The sequence below is a fragment of the Mchenga conophoros genome, linkage group LG12, assembly GCF_057382185.1.
Source record: "Mchenga conophoros isolate Kocher_MC1m ecotype Shallow Benthic linkage group LG12, M_conophoros_male_GT1.1, whole genome shotgun sequence".
Lineage (NCBI taxonomy): Eukaryota > Metazoa > Chordata > Actinopteri > Cichliformes > Cichlidae > Mchenga > Mchenga conophoros.
Window position 1 is genome coordinate 37162203 of NC_140537.1, and position 19870 is coordinate 37182072.

General features: G+C 42.3%; 1 protein-coding gene across 1 annotated transcript in view; it reads right to left on the minus strand.

The window, feature by feature from the left end:
- Nucleotides 1-19584, minus strand: part of smarca2 (SWI/SNF related BAF chromatin remodeling complex subunit ATPase 2) — a 57719-nt gene extending 38135 nt beyond the window's left edge. Inside the window, exons 1-15 of the mRNA XM_085295592.1 lie at nucleotides 19453-19584; nucleotides 15920-16164; nucleotides 15170-15299; nucleotides 14499-14882; nucleotides 13985-14086; nucleotides 12416-12668; nucleotides 10883-11009; nucleotides 9998-10171; nucleotides 8683-8856; nucleotides 7588-7758; nucleotides 6296-6346; nucleotides 5000-5130; nucleotides 3096-3153; nucleotides 2836-2933; nucleotides 2345-2492 (exon numbers count right to left, since the gene is read on the minus strand). Coding sequence (XP_085151718.1) covers nucleotides 2345-2492; nucleotides 2836-2933; nucleotides 3096-3153; nucleotides 5000-5130; nucleotides 6296-6346; nucleotides 7588-7758; nucleotides 8683-8856; nucleotides 9998-10171; nucleotides 10883-11009; nucleotides 12416-12668; nucleotides 13985-14086; nucleotides 14499-14882; nucleotides 15170-15299; nucleotides 15920-16153 — 2235 coding nt within the window. The 5' untranslated portion in view covers nucleotides 16154-16164; nucleotides 19453-19584. The remainder of the gene's footprint in view (nucleotides 1-2344; nucleotides 2493-2835; nucleotides 2934-3095; nucleotides 3154-4999; nucleotides 5131-6295; nucleotides 6347-7587; nucleotides 7759-8682; nucleotides 8857-9997; nucleotides 10172-10882; nucleotides 11010-12415; nucleotides 12669-13984; nucleotides 14087-14498; nucleotides 14883-15169; nucleotides 15300-15919; nucleotides 16165-19452) is intronic.
- Between the last annotated feature and the right edge of the window lie 286 nt (nucleotides 19585-19870).

Genomic DNA, 19870 nt, shown 5'->3' on the forward strand with positions numbered 1-19870 from the left:
AGCTCTTTGCCCACAGACTCGGGAATATTCAGAAAACCTGAAACCGATTTGTTTCCATGTCCAGAGGGCGGCAACGCCCTCAGTAAATATACTAGGACATCTTCACAGAGAGCAGAGGCTAATTTACCTGCACTGAAGAACATAAATACATTTAAGGCTCGAGCTGTTATTTTAACTATCACCTAATTTGCTGATTAAGATTAAGATAAATCTTTATTAGTCCCACATGTAGGCTTAAGTTAAAGGTTAAGAGAAATAAAGAGGAAGTTTAGTTTTCTGATCAAGGTACTAAGTTTAGTTCGGACCTCTAGGAGGCTGAGAGGCTTTTTCCCACGAAACGTGCTGCTTGTTTACATGAATCAATAATATAAAACGTATCTAACATTTGAGGTGTGGATTCATCGCATTTATCAAATGAAATCGCACTCATTTATAAGAACTTTTTCTTGCCATCTGTGGCCTGTTTTCATGCTGAAGGTAGCGTTTGATGATTATGAAGCTGTTACTGGTGGCACTGAAAGCACAGCAGGAAGTTGGCGCCGGCGCTGCAAGACTCGACAGCTGGACTGTTTCACTCACATTTACAACAAAAATAGACGTGCATGGACTGCAAAATGCATTTAGAATATATGAGAACAGAAAGCATGACAAGACTCTGTTTTCTTGACAAAAACTGATGAAACGCACACACACACACACACACACAGTAATGATGCAGTCCATCAAGTCCAAATACCCAGGGGGAGATAAAGGAACGCCAGCGCGTGTCACTGTAGTCACAATCAAAACCTCTGTGGGTAAAAAGCCAAATGAAGTCATTTATCAAACTACGTGTTAAACACACTGTCATCCACTGACCCTTTGTTTTAGACTAGCACAAAGTTGGAGAATGAAGATCCAATTACAGCTAAAGCTGTTTGTATGCAGACAGTCTGTTACTTCAGCTGTCGTGTAAACTCTGCTTAAAGCTGACAGCAGCGGTGCTCCTCGGTTGCAGTTTGCAACTTATACGAGAACTTTATAGTCTCTAAAATGTTCCTTATACAAAGTTGGTCTTCTCTGCAGATCAGCCAACGTTTGCTCCCATTCATTGTAACCAGGAAACTACTGAAAGCACTCAGACTGGACTTTTTTCATCTAAAATGAAAACATATTCAGCACCTGCATACTTCATTGCTACCATGTTGTTATAAATACATTTTGCTGCACTAGTTTTGGTCTCAAACAAGCTGCCATATTGATTTCTGTTTGCAATCAAGTTGCTGACTGCCCATGCAAGCTCAGTGTTTGCATGACTTTGTCTAATGCCTCTCAAATCACACATCAAATGCTCGGGTGGATCCCACGCGTGCTTAAAAATGCCCCATGGATGTGCACCGCATCACATTAGAGACAGGCTGGGAGATGAGAGCGGCTTCCTGTGTGAACATGCAGACATACATTTAGACAAAGTTTAGCTCTGCAAATCAGTTCTCGCTGATTTGAAAGGAGCCGGTCTGCTGAAAGAGGGTCTGACTCAACTTTCATTTGGAAAGAAGTTCCAATTTCAACCACATGCAAGCAGACATTCCTGGTGGATTGCTCTCTAACCTGAAATCCACATTACGTCTGTTTTGCACATAGTTGTTGATGGAAGATAAAATAGCTGCTGAAAGAGTTGATATCTTTGCATGACGCTGCAAATCTCTGTGCAGCGTTCTGCCATCTCATTAGACTTTCAACATCTTACTCTGTTGCTCCAGCTGGACACTTTAGATGTTTTTCACAGACTCGGTAGAACTGAACTGAAACTCAAGTCCTCACAGGGCATTCAAGACAAATTAGACGTGTCTACTGGTGGCAGCACTGGGCCACACTGTTCAGCCAGAATCAGGACAAGCTGTCCAAGAACAGTTAGGAGGCCCTGCTCAGTCACGCCAAAGTTCCAGTGTAGCGCTTACAAATGAGGTCGAACCAGTTAAAGGCAAGAACGACGTTTTAGACCAGCCTAGGATAAAGGACACATCTGACACACTGTTTGGCACAAAGCTGGAAAAAAGCAGAAGCTTCACAACAAGTGTTTCTATATGTTCCCTCGATCTATTCGCAAATGTGACCAATGTAGACTTGCTTGACTCATTTATTAAATTCTTGTCATGTTGTTGGATTTCTTGGACCAAAAAGTTCCCTCAAAGATACAACATTAGGGTGAAAAACTCAACAATCCACTGATGCCCTGCGAGGAGCACCTGGCAATGGTGGAAAAAGGAACTCCCTGTTAACAGGAAGAGACCTCTGGTAGATTCAGGCACAGGGAGGAGTAGACAGCTTCTACAAAAGCAGACATGTATACGTGTGTGTGTACCTGGTACTGTTTGAGCATCCCATTGATCAACAGTGACGACTGCTTCTCCACCCTCTCAATGACAGCGTGGGCCACGCCGTAGTAAGACTGGGAGCTGGTTTGGCCAGTAGGAACACTGTACTCATCATCCACATCCTGCTTGGCTGACCTGCATGTGTGTTTGATCATTTGAGACAGAGACAGAGAGCATTTGAAAGTATTCTAACTCAAACTAAACCAGCTTACAAATTTAATTTAATGGCGCCTAACTGAGGCCTGACCCCGGGAGCTCAGACTAATAACTGTCTGAGCTCCTCTGGAAATCCACATCCAATACAAAGACAGCCAGAGGTTTGTTTATTTGCTTATTTGTGAGGCTCCTGCAGGGAAAATCAGGTTTGTTAAAAAACAATCTACACCCTCAACTTCCAGCGTATGTGAACTGAACGCTTCTTTCTAGCCGATGCAACACATGGCGAGTAAATGGGAGATAACAGAAGGAAATACAATACTCGATGATGTTCTTGGCAGCACCCTCAGTGGCTCCATCTCCATTGGGATCGATTATCTTCTTCTCCTCTGTCTCTCCTTTGGACGCCTCATCTTCCTCCTTATAAGGTAAAGTTGATAACACATGACTGTGAGCGTGCTTAATAAAATAACAGCAGCACAGGTGGAACAAAGAAGCAACTTTGATGTGGATAATAAAGTGTACAGCGCCCCCTGGTGGATCTTGTGCAATATAAAGTTTATTAATGAGAAAATCCTCTACCTCCTCTTCAAACTCTGAGCCGCTCTCCTCGCTGTCTGACCGCGGGGCCACTTCATACCTGTTTCAAAAGAAGCAACACAAAAAAAAAACTCATTAAAACATCTGTGCCCGTCACAGAAACATAATGACGAGCTTCAGCAGAATTTATCTAACAAGCAACAACTCTCCAGATAGTGAAGAGAGTTTATAAATAAATAAACAGAGCGAGTAAAAGTTTCACACTATAAACATGTTTAACTATGAAAGAGATGCACTGATTCAGGGATATTGATATTCAGACTATCAATATCATCAGAGTGTGGAAGGAGAATTTCAACGTTTCCTAGTTTTATTAAATATTATTTAAAAATCTAAAACATTTTAGCTAATGTTATTATTTCAGTATTTTTTCTGCCTTGTTAACTGTCTGCCTGTTGCAGCAGCTCCTGCTCTTTTGTGTTTTTTAATTTTAACGATTTTTCTGGATCAGTATAATTTCACTGAAGATGAAACTGCTGCTTTTTGTTTTAAAGTTGTGTAAAGTCAAACTGGATTTTCTTCTCTTGGTGTTCTTGGCAATGACGAATCTTTTCCACCTGATCGTGCTCACGGTTCTGCTGCACAGAGCGACACCTGCAATCCTGGAGGTGCTACGGAGAAAACGACGGGTGCTTTAGTGATAACAGGGGCTGTATCCCAATCCAGGGTCTGCAGCCTTAAAGGCCGCATTTCAAGGCCGATTACGTCACAGCGACGCGCCGAAGGCTGTCCCAATTCGAAGGCTGCTCGAAATGCGGCCCTCAAATGCGTCCTTCATTTCCCTGAATTTTAAGGATGTGGCGGTGTAGACTTCGTGGCCCAACATATCCCAGAAAGCATAGCGCGGCAGTGGGTGTGGATAATTTTGCCGGAAAAAAAACGGCGGATGAGGGGCGGCCGAAGAGTAAACTTTAAGTAAGTACTGAATATTATGTCACTTATTTATGTGCAAATGTTTAATAACGAAGAACATTAAACATTCCTGTTGGTCACATGTCGGCAAAGACATGTGACGTTAGTGACGTTTGTACTAACTTGGTTTTACAGCCTTTACTTTAAATATACGCCGTTCAATAGCTGAGCTTAATCTCACAGAGAATGATCAAAGCTCATGTAGAAACAAACAAATGAACAAAATATGTTCCCCTTCATTTCTGTCAAACACAGCTGTATGACACGTTTCCAGCTGTTAGTATCATGGTTGCTAGGCAACCTGGGCAGCGCAACGGAGGCTAGACCGTCCCATCTCACAAGCCTCGCACTTCCAGCCTTAGCGGTCTTTGAGTGCGCGGCCCCTGTGGACCGTTAAGGCTGCAGACCCTGAATTGGGATACAGCCGTGGACTCTGTGTGCTGTGACCTGTGAGGGAACACAGCGAGTGTAGTTTGATGTGTTTTCATGGACACAGTGTCAGGTGGAACAGCTACATATTGCTCCACTGAGAAACCAGCTACATAAAAATGCATGAATTATATCGAGGATGCCAAGACTGGTATCAACGTCAAAATCCGAGGTGACTTCCTTCTCAAGTTATTAGACACGCCAGGTTTTCAGGAAACTCGACCTCTGACCTCGAGGCCAAGGTCACTAAGATCCAAGCTTATCTGAGATTTGGCATCTGTCTGAAATTCCTATGTTGCTTCGTTCTCGAGTCATCGCGTTCACAAACCTTGATGTGCATAGCAATGCTTAATTCTAGACTTGAAAGAATTTTCTTGGAATTGATTTTGGTAAGTTTTGTTCTTGGCGTTACAAAATGCAGTCTGTGTGAGCATTACGAGCCACCGTGGCCGAACACACAAAGACTGCCACCAGCAGAATCTTGGAGTGTCCAACGGTTTCGTTTCAAAGAGATCAGAAGCCGACAACAGTGCTGTGCAACTCACCCGGGGTTCATCTCGAGCCAAGCCTCCAGCTGGCTGGATTTTGGGGCCTCGGTTCCCTGCAAAACTTTCCCGGTCTCAGTCTGAATCACTTTGACAGGCAGCTCACTCATCTGGCTGCTTTCATCCATGGGCTACAGGACAGAGGAAACACAAGAAGCAGCATGCATAAACAAATCTGAACTCATCTTCAAACTTTAGTCTTTTAACTTTTTTTTGAAAAGATATGAGCTGTTAAGTTTTTAAGATGAGCGGCGGACTTTGATATTGATCAAAGTATGATATAGATCTTCAAATCCATTTAGAAACGAGAACCATAAACCACAAAGCTTCACTTTCATCAGCCACCGCTAATGTAACCTGAGCTTCTGCTGCTTTTATGACTGCATATCATGAACGTAAAACACTTTTCATTAGTTCCATAACCCCAATTAAACAAGAGCTATAAAACATAAAATTCTACAGACAATTCAAAAGCTTTTGTTTATTATTTTATAAATTATTTTCACCGGAAAAAATGAGACTAATAAATCCCAACATGAACCAAACTTTCAGACCTCCAAAGTTGCCTTTAGAGGTAAACAACATCAATGAGAGCTTCATCAAACCTGCCATCAAAGTTCAGCCTGAGCTTCTGGAGCACACAGAGGAACATGATTAAAAAGTGTGGAAAGTTACGACTGCAAACAAACAAACAGCACAGACGTCTTTTTGCTTTCGGAGGACTGTTTACAACATGCCTCTGTTGCACAATCGCCCAGGGTGCAGTCTGCCTCTCAATGGATAATTACTGTTTGTTTGTTCGCCTCCTTATTTGGTTCTTTTTTCTGTCAGAGTAGGTTGGATTTTGTAGCAGTCACAATAAAAGACTCAGCAAATGCACGAGAGGGATAATTATCAGCGTTACTAATTTTGAAAGTTAAACACATTCAGAGGACAAAGAGCGAACATCTGTCGACATCGGGGGGACGTGAACCCTGAAAAAGTCTTTGAAACAGAAGTGCCTGATTTTTAACAGCTGATTATTTACACATCCATCAGTACGACTGTCACTCATTCATGTTTGTGTCCACCTGTTGAACATAAGTGCAGGACTCGTGTGATTTTATTGCCACTTTTAGTCTCCACAAAAAATGTCCACTGCTGTCACATCTCAGCACCGACTCTGTCTGCAGTCCTGAGCAGGTAAGCTGCAGAGTGGGAATCGTGCTAACAATGAGGTGGCGTTCAGTAAACTCAAAGTTAGCTGCAGATCAAATTACAAAACACTTTTTACATTTAACATGAACAGTAACTCACCTCTCCATCGGGTCCAATTGCGCTAGTGCCTTCACCATCGCCATCCACCTTCTACATAAATAACACATCAACCAATCAGATGGCATTTTCTTCAAAACACTGACTCATATCAAAGCTGGAAAAACACTGATAATAATAATAATAGGTTAGAGGGAATGGGAAATCTGAGGTGCTCTTTGTGTTCCTGTTGTACACTCACATGACACTTTATTAGGTACACATTGCTAGGACCAGGATGGATCCTTTTTACCGTCTGAACTGCTTAATTCAACAAGGAGCTGGAAACAGTCCTCACAGAGTTTGGTCCATACTGTGTGCGACAGCATCACAGAGCTGCTGCACATCCATGACGCTGGTTACTGTGAAGAACCACTAAATAAAGTGAACTCTTCATGTTCAAGAAACTACTGTAAGGCAGCTCTGTGACATGTTATCCTGCTGGAAGCAGATTCAGAAGACGGGTACACTGTTATCACAAAGGGATGGACGAGGTCAGCCACAATAGCTGGGGTGTTTTTGTTAAACAATATCCTGTTGGTACTTGGAGCCTGACTCGCTGATACACGGCAGGATGTGTTTACTCCAAATTCTGACCCTACAGTCTGAATATCAGAGCAGAAATCAAAAATCATCGGGCCAGGTAACATTTATCCAGCCTGTTGTTGTCGACCCTGTGAGCCTCAGCTTCCTGTTCTTAGCTTACACCAGTGGTCTTGTGCTGCTTTGGAGGTTTGTCGCCCACACAGAGATGCTCTTCTGCATGCCTTGTATGCAGTGAGTGGTTACTTGTCTTACTGTTTCTGTCCTATCAGCCTGAAGCAGTCAGGCCATTCACCTCTGACATCGACAAGGCATTCACCCAGAGAACTGCTGCTCACCGGATATTTTCTCTTTTCCAGACCATTTCAGAAATACCAACCACCACGCCACATTCAACGGCACTTAAATCCCCGTTTGTCCTTGACCCTGAGCTAATTCTCGGTTTGAACGTCAGCAGGTTGTCTTGGCCTACGTGGCCGCACACACCGAGTCGCTGCAACATGAGCATTAATGCACCGTTGAACTGGTGCACTTAACAAAGTGGTCAGTGAGTGTAGTTGTAGTGAAGTCATTTACTCAGGAGCATTTGAGAACACTGAGAGAAGAGCAAACAAACTGCCCTGAGCTGAATATGACACTGCAGGCCACATATCCTACACATAAGGATAAACAGCAGCAGCCACTTTATTGTGTTTATGTTTGCTTGAAGCTGAGTGCTGCACAGAGCACACACTTGACCTTCGTCCTCCTACCTTCTTTCTCTTCCGTCTCCTCTTCTTCTCCTTGGCAGCTTGAGCAGCTTTGTGTTCATACACCAGGGTGGTGAGGTTGGCCACATATTCATCCGTCTGCTGCAGCAAGTAGGCCAGACGCTTGTCTTTCTTTTGATCGATTAGTTTTCGGTACCCTTCCTCGTCTTCTGCCTGGATGAGCCAAAGTGACATCAAATTAAAGACGAGAGCTGCTGTAACGGTAAAGTGTAAATGATCCATTATAATAACAGGACGGAATTATAAATTAACTCCACTGCACTCATATAGTTGCCAGTTTAACCTTTAGGATCTTTAATTATTATTATGATTACAAATGGATCCTTTACAAAACATGCTAACAATAATTTTTAAAAAACTAATAGACAGACTTTTAAATGGCTAAACTGTGTATTTGCACACCAGCGACCTTATCTGTGAACTGTCTCTGTCACAAAGTCCTCCTCTGTCTGTATCATAAGACACTTCTACAGTTTCCCTTCTCTTCAGTCATGCGTGTAATGAGGCCTCAGCAGCACTAACAGCGCTGGCAGCCGAGTGGGGGGCTGAGAAGTGCGAAACAGGAACGCAGAGCCGCAGCACGACACTGTGGACGTTTGTATCGACAAACTCCAGCTCTGATTTAATGAGTCGGAATATAATCAGACACCAGAGAAGAATGAGAACAGCGGAAAACGAGTGGACAGTCTAATCCTGCTTCTCACTGAGACCATCACCCACATTAAATACTAATTCTGAAAGGTTCAGTTTTGGTCTCCTTTGTGCATTTGGGGGCATTTCTTATACAGATGCAGAGAGCAACATTTAGACAGATGTCTAAGTGTGTCAAGCCAACACTGAGCTCAGTGACAACAACTGGCATCATAAGAACAGCACCAGCAGGCTGGTCCAAGCTCAGCAGGCTGTAGGAAGGCCCAGATCCTTTATTTGCTGGCAGCAAACATGTTTACTGTAAGCTGTGATATGCTTGTAGCCACTATAGTGAATAATCAGCATGTATATCCGTAACTTTTAGTTTGAGCATTTATGAAAACACATGACTTCCAAAAAGATTCATCTTGGTTTGGCGCTCCTCACCATGAGTCTCCTCATCCTCTCCTTCTCGATTCTCTCCGTCTCCTTCTTCTGCTCACGCTCCGTGTTGGTGTGCCAGGTGGCGATGGCTCTGGTGAGCTTCTGCATCTTACCGGACACAGAGCGGTGATACTCTTTGAAGTCCTTGGCATGTTGAAGGATGCTGTTGAGATATTCCTGAAAAACAAGTCACAAGTTTTTGTTTCTGTTCCCGTCACTGCAGACACAACCCTGAGTTTTCCTTCCTGTCAGCCTGTCACCTGCTTTCACACAGAGGACCTGCTGGATGCTGTCGCACTGTTGACAGTTTTCTGATTGCTTTTGTTGCATTTGTTTTGACTGCAGGAAATGAGACGGTAGCGTTTTGTTTTTTTAACCAAAAATTGTCATGAATACTTTTTATTAGTGGTGCAGCGAATCACGGTTGATCCGTAATCCGAACCGATCCCACTCCACGGTTCGGCACGCACGTGATCCGAAAAAGAAGGAAAAAAAGTATGTGTATGGTGCGCGTGGTCAGTCTGTCAAGCGATAGCTATGGTCAGCGCTAGTGGTCCAAGTGGAGGAGCAGAGGAGTTTGCAGTATTTAAGCAGCCCTTTGCTGCCCAGTCTGACCGGGCTAAAGCTATTACAGAAGCTACTGGGGTGTTTAGCTGCAGACGGGACGCCGTATTCTGTTGTGCAAAACAAGGGGTTTAAACTACGATGAACATGCTTGAGCCACGCTATGATATCCCGTTGCGCGTCCACTTTAGTGACAAGATCGTTCCAGGCATGTATGAGCAGGAAAAGATTAAAGTTATGGCTGAACTGTCCCAGGCATCTTCTGTTGCCCAACTAAAAATGGGTGGAGCTGCAGGTCAACGGAAAGCTACGTGACCGTGACCGCTCATTATATCACAGCGGAGTGCGATGTAGTGAGCGGTATGTATTATTGTAGGGTCTACCTTACAATATAAAGCGCCTTGAGGCGACTGTTGTTGTGATTTGGTGCTTTATAAATAAAATTGAATTGAATTGAGTGGTAGATACAAAGCCCTGTACTGCCCTATATTGAACCATAATTTATTTTTTAATATTACTATTAGAGATGAATGTTTTTAACAGGCAAAAAATACTTCAAGTAAATGTTCAATTTTTGTCTTTTTTCTTTTTTTGCTGATCTGAAAATTGATCCGATCCGAACCGTGAGATTTTTGATCCGTTGCACCACTACTTTTAATGATTTCCATGGCACTGCAGTTTTTACAAGAACAACAATAAGATGAATGATATAATAAGTGCTGTGGGTTGTTACATGGACTCTGGTGTGACTCACCTGATGTTTCTGCCTGCGCTTCTTTTCCTGCTCGAGCTTCTGCTGCTTCTCCAGCTTCTCGGTCATGCGTGCCTCCCTCAGCGTCTGCCGCTTGCTGCGCCGGTAAGCCTTCGAGTTGAGGGCCGTCTCCAGGGTCGTGTCTCGTCTCATACAGGCCACGACGTCCTGCCTCAGCTGGGATATTCATCAACGGGTTATCAAACTCTAAAGTGATCTAATCTCACCTGTATCTCTAAAGTACAAATTGAGTATGAGTTGAAAATAGTGCTAAGTTGCAGCTTGAGGCACTATTGTATTATCAAAGGGCTTAAAATGAACAATTTGACTTCTAATTAAACGTTTGCATGATTGAATGAGCTTCCTTTAAAAACAGGGTTGGTCCACTTCATTACAACCCATATGGAAAAGAAATAGTAAAAACATATATGATTTACTCATGAAAGTGGCCACTTTCTCATTACTTTCATATATTGTTTTAGTAAGTATCCAAAACATACAAGTTTCATTATATAATTTTTCAAGGGATCTTATATGTGTTTATATATTTATAGATTTATATACATCTTTTCCATATGGGAAAGCACGACTGCATAAGAGAAATTAAGAATTCTGAAAGTGTCGATAAACCAAAACAACAATAAAAGCCAGCCTAAAGAAAACAAATTAATAATCATATTTTTAGGTGGATGAATGTATTTTGTTGACTGAGAGCAAGAAGTCCAAACTCTGTATGTACATGTACCTTTAACATAAATCAGTGGAAATGGCATCTCCGTTCTAAGAATACCTGAGCAGCAAGCAGCAAGCCAGCCCACGAGCTGCTGCAGTTATGCATTTACATTGATGCAGTCACGTGAAACATGAAACGCTGCAGCTGCCGCGTACCTGACGCTGGAAGTTGAGCAGACGCAGAGCCTTGAGCTCCACTGTGGCTTTAGTCCTGAGGTCCGGAGGCAGCGAGCCTGGCAGACTTTCCAGTTCCTGGATTCGATGCGCAATCCGAGCCTGCAGTCTGAGAGACATTACGGAGACATTTGGTTAAACTGCAGGACACTGGACACACATACAGTGTTTTATTGAGGCATTTGGCCACCACATGCTGTCAGGTATTTACATCACTGGAAATTTGGACGATGGTGATATATCCATTATTATTATTATATCCATTTGCCATGAGACCTGTCAGCTGTTAAGGCCATAGAATGTGATTCATGTTATCACACTATTTAGATGGGATTTGGATGCAGATTGCACTTTTCACAGCAATCTGCAACATCTGAATCTAGCATGGCACTTACTTTTTTGACGTATGCTTTGTTTTGCAGTTACCTTCATTAGAGCCTCCATCAACACATGGTCTCATTGCCTCAGGTGCATACTGAGTGTTTGCTGAATAAGTATCTTTCAGGCTTAAAGTCTAGTTTCCAAGTGCTTCTTTAGCTTCTTTGGTGCATGTTAACACAGATGATGACACTCTGGGTCCAACTAAACCATAAAACCTGCAGGTTTTGTGTAGTCTTACTGAAAGTTTTTTCCCCTATATCTCTGGGTGGTCTGTTGCCCGCAGTACGAGTTCTGGTCCTCTTCACACATCCATGGTGCAGCTACACTGTGAGCTTTACTTATTTAGTAGTATCATCAGGTAGCTTTCTGAGGGGAAACTGCATTAAATCAATAAGATCTAAAGTTGTTTTGATTATTCAACAGCCTCAGGAGTATATTTATTACTACATAACACTGACAATAATGCAGTGCTGTTCCACAACACTGTGAGAGGGACAGTATTTCACAATGTATTCACTGGACAAACAAGGTGGACTGAGGACAAGTCTCTCTCTAATCATGTCTAAACCAATGCAGCTCGGTCAAGACAACATGAAGAAGAGATCATCAAAACAACATCAAATTTATGGAGAGAAAAACAAGCCTTAGGGCCAAAACAAGATTAAGGTCTGTGGAGGCTTCCCGACGTCTCCTTCGGCAATCTTTGTTTTTAGAAAAATACGCAGCCTGCGGGGATAACAGTGAGTTGTGATTGAGCATGCGAGGCACCTTTAAGAAAGGCCATAGGGGCTCCACCACAAAGTGTTTCTCACGTTATCATATTCATACGGGTAAAGCTTGTAACCTTAACCCTCGTCAAACGCTCGCAGACTCTGCTCGCAAGTCTTCGTGTCACAGTCAATGTTTGGATATGTGACTTAAACTCATTTCAAGTGAAAAACATGTAATGTCACATATGCAGAGCAATGCAGTTTGTTATGTGCAGCAGTTTGACCTCGACACATAAATTCATCTTCAAACTTCCTTTACCACTGATTTCATGCAGGCAGTTTCATTCTTTATTGTGATGAGTTGTGTAGATGTGAAGTTTTTGCACTATTGTGAGACCACTGATGAATACGTGAATGTGTCTACCTGTATTCTCTCTCCTGCAGGATTCCCACTGGGTCCAAGCCCTGGGGCTTCTGGATAGGCGTGATGCGGTTCTGCTTGTGCTGTATCGGGAGCATTACGGACCCCTGCTGCCCAGGAGGCTGAGGGGTCCCCGAACTGCCCGGCATGGGCCCAGCTGGCACAGCAGAGGCCTGAGGTGGTGCAGGAGAGGGGCGACCACTAGCAACAGGAGTGAGCTGCTTCTGTGCAATGGTTTGATTTTCAGCACACTGACCTGGAGAGCAAAGACTTCTGGTTATTGCATCCAGTCCCACATAACCAAAATCTCAAATTCCTTCAGTACCAAAAGGTTTTTAAAAATTTAACGTGTCAGTATTGTTTCGTTTTTTTCAGTTTGGTTTTAACCACAACAAGCTGCATGAGTTTTTTTATGCTTAATGAGCTTAAATACCTGGGGGCAACCATTCAAAGCAACTGACAGTGGACAATAGAGGTGAAGAGAAGAGTGAAGCAGGGTGGAGACGAGTGTCAAGGGTGATCGGTGACGGAAGGACAGCGGCAAGAGTGAAAAGGAAGGTTTACAAGATGTGAGTGGCCTGCTATGATGGTTTGGAGACACTAACATAAAAGACAAAGATGGGGGTGGAAGTAATTTAGAAATGAGCACATCAGAGGGACAGCTCAGCTTGGATCTTTGGAGAGGACATGGTCTGAACATCTACAGACGAGAGAGAGGAAATACGCTGCACAAAGAATTATAAAGACACAAGAAAGTTTTCAGGCCAAAGAGAAAGTTTACAGATGTAGTTAGAGAGGATGAGCAGATCATTGGTGTGAGAGAAGACGGTGCAGAGGGTGAGATGGATCCACTGTGATGACCCCAAAGGGACGAACTGGATACGTTAGGTAAAAATACCGTCTGTAAAAATGTCTGCACTGGGAATTATTCAAAAATACCAAATTATCACATGGGAAGTTATGAACACACGCACATCAACCAGGGTTTTCTCAATTCAGTAAATGCACCTGTGTGTTTACAGACAACCTGGCACTTACACACATCTTATGGATTTTTCCCCCTTTGGCTTCAGGAGGTCAATTTTTCCGTTCCTCATACACGGTTAACTGACCAACACAACGCCAGAGCTCATGACAGAGGAAACAGTGTCCTCACCTGGGAGCAATTAGCTGTCAGAAAGATCTCCCTGAGCTTCTGACAGATTCATTTTTCTATTTGTTCAATTTTAAATCGACCACAGTGGAAGTTGAGATTTTCTTGTTCTGTATCTGTTTTTAATTTATGACTGTTTTACTATTCATTCTAAATATTTCATCTTCTTGTCATACTTTCTGTCATATTACTACTGCACCATTATTCTCTTCACCTTTACCTGCTGAACTGAAGTTTTAGTAAATGCTTGGGGATCTCTCTGCTTTAAGCCATTTGACAGAAAGATCTGTTGGGCACTGCATGTTGGATTAGACTGGGCGGAATGAAAAGTGGGACTGACTGTAAAGCCACATGCAGATTCCTGTGTTATCGGTCCAGCCACAGAGCCCATGTTTACCACATACACCTGCCAAACTTACCATCGGCCCAAGGCTTGGGTCCTGTGCTTTGATTGAGTACTTGCATGGCCGGGGCTGGGCAGGGACTCGACTGGGGACCCCCCATAGGTGCCATTGGCATACCTTTCAACACAATAACAGATTTCATAGTTCAACAATTTGTCCGTTACAATTTGAAACTGTAAAGGAAAAATATTTCACGCCTCTTTTCTGTCATTACACCATTAATCACACAAATCTCTGTTCTGTCAGACAAAACAGGTTCAATATGAATGTTTCAATCTGGGCTCAGTGACAATTTCAAGCTTTTTACTCAATTTATTGACAGCAACGTAAACCTAAAACTAAACTATGTAATTAGATCAGTTTATATTTTGACTGAGGCATCTTTCTACACTACAGTCTCACATTAAGGTACAACAAAGAACCAAAAACAAAATCATAATTCTTCTTTATCTTTACTTGTTAATGTTCAAAGACTTTCACAACAAAGAAACTCACAAAATATTTGTACCAACATAAATCTGTATCGTACCTGGAGGCCTGTTGTAAGGACTGGCACTTGGTGCCTGTGGCTGCGGCTGTTGTTGTGGTTGCTGCTGCTGCTGTTGCATTGTGGGTAGGCTCCTTTTACCTTGAACAGCCAGCTGAAGGTTTTCCGGTAGCGGCTGCCCACGACCCAGAATCTTGTAGGCCAGAATCTGAGCTCTGAGCTGCTGCAGCTGTACTGGACTAAAAGCAGATGACCCCCTCACCTGCTGGCCCATGTTGGGCATGCCTCCTTGGGGATCCATTGACATCATAGGGCCTGACTGGGAAGGGGGCATATGTGGTGGTGTAGGTCCACCTCCGCCTCCTGACATGGGACTTGAAGCGTGCTCATGGACTCCCATTGGGGATGGGTGGGGAGACATGTACCCTTAAGTGGACAGAAAGGAGGTTTCACACATCAAAGCCTTGAAGAATTGGGTCACAACCTCGGGATCAGAGCAAAAGCCAATGAGTCTTAGAGGTTATTTAATCATTAACACACTAGAAAGAGGAAAATACACAGCTGGGTTGTTTATTTCCTTGCTGCTTCCTCCTTGTTTAATATTAACTCTTATATTTAGAAGATGTCTGAGAAACATTAACACCACAAGTGGATGATGAGGTTAAGTTAATAAACCAGGCTGCTTAGAGAGCTGAAGGACTTGGGTTTCAAACCTTGGCTGTGCTGGTCCATAGGACTCTGTGGAGGTCCCATGCCACTGTGGAGAGACCTCATCCCCACACCTTTCATGTGACCAAAGTGCATTGCCTCTGCCATTGACTTGTCATTCATCCCCTCCATGGGCTGAAAACGCAAAATATGTTTCAGATCTACACAAGTTAACTGCAAAAACACACTGTCCTGCCAGTTTAAGATTGAATTTAGGACACTGATGGTTCTAATCATATCAAAAATAAACATTAATAAGATAAGATAAAATAAGACAGCCTTTATTAGTTCCAAAGTTGGGATTATTACAGCAGCAAAATGAACTGCCTGCCTAAGCAGAAGTAACATCAGTAATTCTACTGTGAAACTGCCAAAATCTTTAAAAATTACCATAACAAAAAAATCTATTCCACCCTCCACTGCATGAACTCAAGAGTATAAAAAGATTATAAAAGTACTGCAAAAATTCACATTTATTATTTATGTCTGTATCAATTTATCAAACAACAGATATGTCGTATTCCCTCATTTAAGCTAATATATATTTATGTGATATATAAAAGGATAAATAAAGTATTTCATATCTTCCTAATGTTTCCTCCCTTCCTTGTTTTAGTTTGGTCGGTTTATTAGTGAGCATACTAAAAGGTTTAAAAAACTGAATCCATCAGAGTGATATAAATATCTACTTTAACAGTTTCCTTTAGCACTAATGACATCACGACATAGTTTGTAGTACTGTTTGCACGCTGTACCTTATGCATAGAGTACATGCTGTCCTGAGAGTAATCACTTTGTCCCTGGCCCTGCATGCCGTGAGGTGCATTGGGTGTTCCGGGTCCAGGGCTGGGGCCCATCATGCTGTGAACAGAGCTCGGTGAGGGATCTGGTCCAGGGCTGGGGCCCAAGATGGGCCCTGGGGACATACCCGCCCCAGGAGAAGGGCCAGGATGCGACATACCACCTGATGTCTCTGAGGGGCCGGACATCTACTGAATACCTGTGAAGGTAGCAGATAGGGGTGGGCGATATAAACGATATATGATAGAAACTATATAAATTTGGCCAACGATAGAGATTTTGACTATACCGCTCTATTGCGATAGCGCATGTTGATGATGTCATCAAGCTGCGCCTGTTTTGGTCGAAAGCATCGCAGCGGCTACAACCATTATGATCTGCAAATTATGCCGACAGTCATAGCAACGAGATGAAGCACTTTTGAAATATGGGGAAAGCCAAAAACTGCGCTTCCTCCACTTCCGTAACATTGATTCATTAATGTTGAATTCTCTCACAGCTGCTCTGTTCCCGTGTTGTTGCAGTATGTTAATAACTAACCTCGTATTGTGGATGAATAATCTCAGTTGTTCTCCTGACTGAAGTTTGGCCCGTGTATAGCATCCTGCTATGCGACTGTATTTGATCCTGACCACCAGAATCCGTCACGTTAACTTTTATCGAGCGGGAAAAAAAGTTGGCGTTCATCCTCCAGCTTCACTGTGCTAATGTTATGCTAACATAGCTGTGTCGCTAGCAATCACGTAGCACAACATTATATACCAGCTACCCCAACTTCAGTAACCCTGCAAACGCCACTGCTGTTTAGTTTCCTGTCTTCATTTATGTTGGAAGTGGTAGCAGAGCTGTACGTTTGAATTAGTTTCAGAAATCTCTGTCAGAACATGATATGAAATGTTTAGGTGGAAACTAGCGAGCTAACTTCCTGCTAACTTCTAACGCCGTTAAATTTAATAAATTCTGTTTTCATGGATGCATGGATGTTAAACTTAATTGTTACACCCGATAAAACAGCAACGCTGATGATTTTATTAAAGATTAAAGAATTCAGACCGTTTTTAACTCTCAGTGTTCGTTTGACTTTGGGACCTGAAGCAGATGGAGTTTTGGACTCAGATTACTCCGCGGAGCTCCTCACTATGGCAGCCGTAATGCTCTGACAATCCATCAAGCAGTGCGGCTTACCAAAGTTGTACTAAAACATTTTTTAACAGATTTCTGCAGCCGAAATCCGTTCCAGGTCAGTAAGCACAACCAGAATTCATACATAAGGAACACTCTCGATTTTTGAGAAAATTAAAGGATTTTAAGTCCTTATAGTGTGGAAAATACAGAAGAAAATGTATAACGTATATATCATGATATATATCGTTACCGCACGTGCTTCAAATTATACCGCGATATGGATTTTAGGCCATATCGCCCAGCCCTAGTACCAGACAGCTAGAGGAGGAAAATAAGAACATGACTGATGTGATTTTAATTCTATGAAAACAAGATGAGGCACATACCATCCGAAAATGGATTTTAATATGTTAGCTGTTGTTTGTGAACAACGTCAATCATGTTTATCAGTGATCAAAGAATGTCGGAAACAGCCACTGAGTTAATTCAATGCCTGTTTAACAGTTAAACCTGATTATGATTCCATATAATAAATAGTATGGGAATAGGACATTGGTGGTGATTAGAGTCTTGGGCATGTCAAACTGATTTAATTTCATTACTCGTATTTTTTGTGTAGTGCCTGGTAATCCTTCTCGACACCTTCGTGGACAGAAAGGCCTCAATCACTTTCACTGAAACAACATTTTTTAATCTCTCTGCATTGCAGTATAAAACCATGCATTCTGTAATGTTAGCATTTCATTTGGAAGAAAAGCAGTGATATTTGACATTTTTACTGTACTTCACCATATTCAACCATTTCCCCATAGTAGACCAATGCATGAAATTCTTGTATTTTTGCCAGTTGTATTATGGAGTCCTGTGACCACCAGGGAGCCCCAGGAGTGATTTGTATGGATGTGTGTGTGAAACAACATCTAATTCATCAATGAGAACATTTATTATGCAAACTGCAACAACACTGAAAACACAACAGAACATATGAAATATGAACAAATATGAACTGAAATACCCAGGCTTTGAATATGTGACGTATGTGTGTCTTTGAGAGAAAGTCCAGTTGATTAATGATTTATGAAAAATTAAAGACAGAAAAATGTATTTCTTTATGAGGATTTTATGGCAGATTGGGTGTGTATTATTCCTTATTTCTTATATCTTAAAATATTGTATTGTTACATAGTCTAGTCTTTTTGTTAATGTTACTGTACTGGAGCAACTGTAACCCACATAATTTCCCTAGGAATTAATAAAGTATGCTGATTATGATTATACATGTGCACTACACAAAAAATAATAATCCATTCAAATCAGACTTGTTGCTGATGTTCGACATGTCCGTATCCCCAATTCTATTCATTATACGGAAAATAATTCGTGTTGTGTGTGTGTGGGGGGGTAAAAACAAAATGCATTGGTTCAAATGTTTAAACCGGGATTTAAAGGGTTAAAATTCTGAAAATCATTTAACGCTTGCTCATTTTGAAAAAGGTTAAAGTTGGTGATTTATGAAAACACGCAGAAAAATTATTGCTGTATTTTATGGCAGATTTTGTGCGTGGACATTTTTGTCCACGAAGGTGTGGAAAGGGGTGCAAAATTTGAGGGCACAGGGGTTAAAGGCAAAGCTCTCCTGCACACAGAATAACAAAACCCGAGGCTGCGTGAAAGGATTCTTTTATATAGAAAGAATTAGCTGACGTGTGTCTGACGTTATGTTCTGCTTACAAGTGTCACTATGAGCCAGAAATTTCCAGGGTCTCAACAGCCATAGCATGATTGACTTATAGAGCTGCATAGTGACTGCAAAACGTATCTGCACCGTTAGAAAACACAGCGATGTCATAAACACCTATAAGAAAAACAAAAAACATGCATAACAATCAGCGCCACGTAGATAAACGCTGTTGGAGGACCAGCTGGCCTGTTTTCCGACCGTCCCTGTACAGTTACAGTAACGTTAGCTCGATCAACTGTAGAGCCCACTCTGATTGGATCATGGCTTCCCCAAAAAACTGGTGGCCATAACGGATATGCAGACAAAATCAAAGTTAAGATGAAAGTCGAGCACCTGACATGACCTAGTTAACATTTAAAGACGCACAATTTAACTTGTGTATCGCGTTTATAGACACGCGGTTTCACAAAAGCCCTAAATTCGGCCGTTTTTTCGCTGCCGCTTTGCTCGATCGTTGGGTAACTTAGCCATCTGCTAACGTCAGCTAGCATAGCCCGTTAGCTGGCTCTGGTTTCCATGTAGCGAACTGCGTCCGTGTTAGAAAGTTTGGACAGTTAGCAGTTCCTAACAGTAGTTACACCTCAGTATTCATCAAAACCGAACCACCGTTAGTCGTTTTACCTTTTCGCTGGATTGAAATTGCAGATAATTAGATGAAATTTTTATAAAATTTCTTCAAAATATGACTGCTGTCCATAAGTTCACTCCCCCTCGGTGTTGTTTTGCTGTCATGTTTAAGTTGTTCTTGTGTCGCCATTACTGATTTGTCAATGTCACCGGAAGTCCCACCTACCGTAAACGGTGATAGGCTGAATCGCTGTCACTCTTGCAGTGTTGTTTCTGGGCGTGTGCCCGCTCTGTGACCAGCGCTGTAACTTTGAGAGCAGCACCCTGGACGAATATCCCGCTCATGTAAAAGTTTATTACAAACATGGTTTGTGTTGTAATAACGTATTTGATGCTGTCCATCTGTCAGTGCTCTTCTCCCTGCCTTTAGAAATGAATACTTAAAAACGTATACTTTGCTTTTATAATTGTG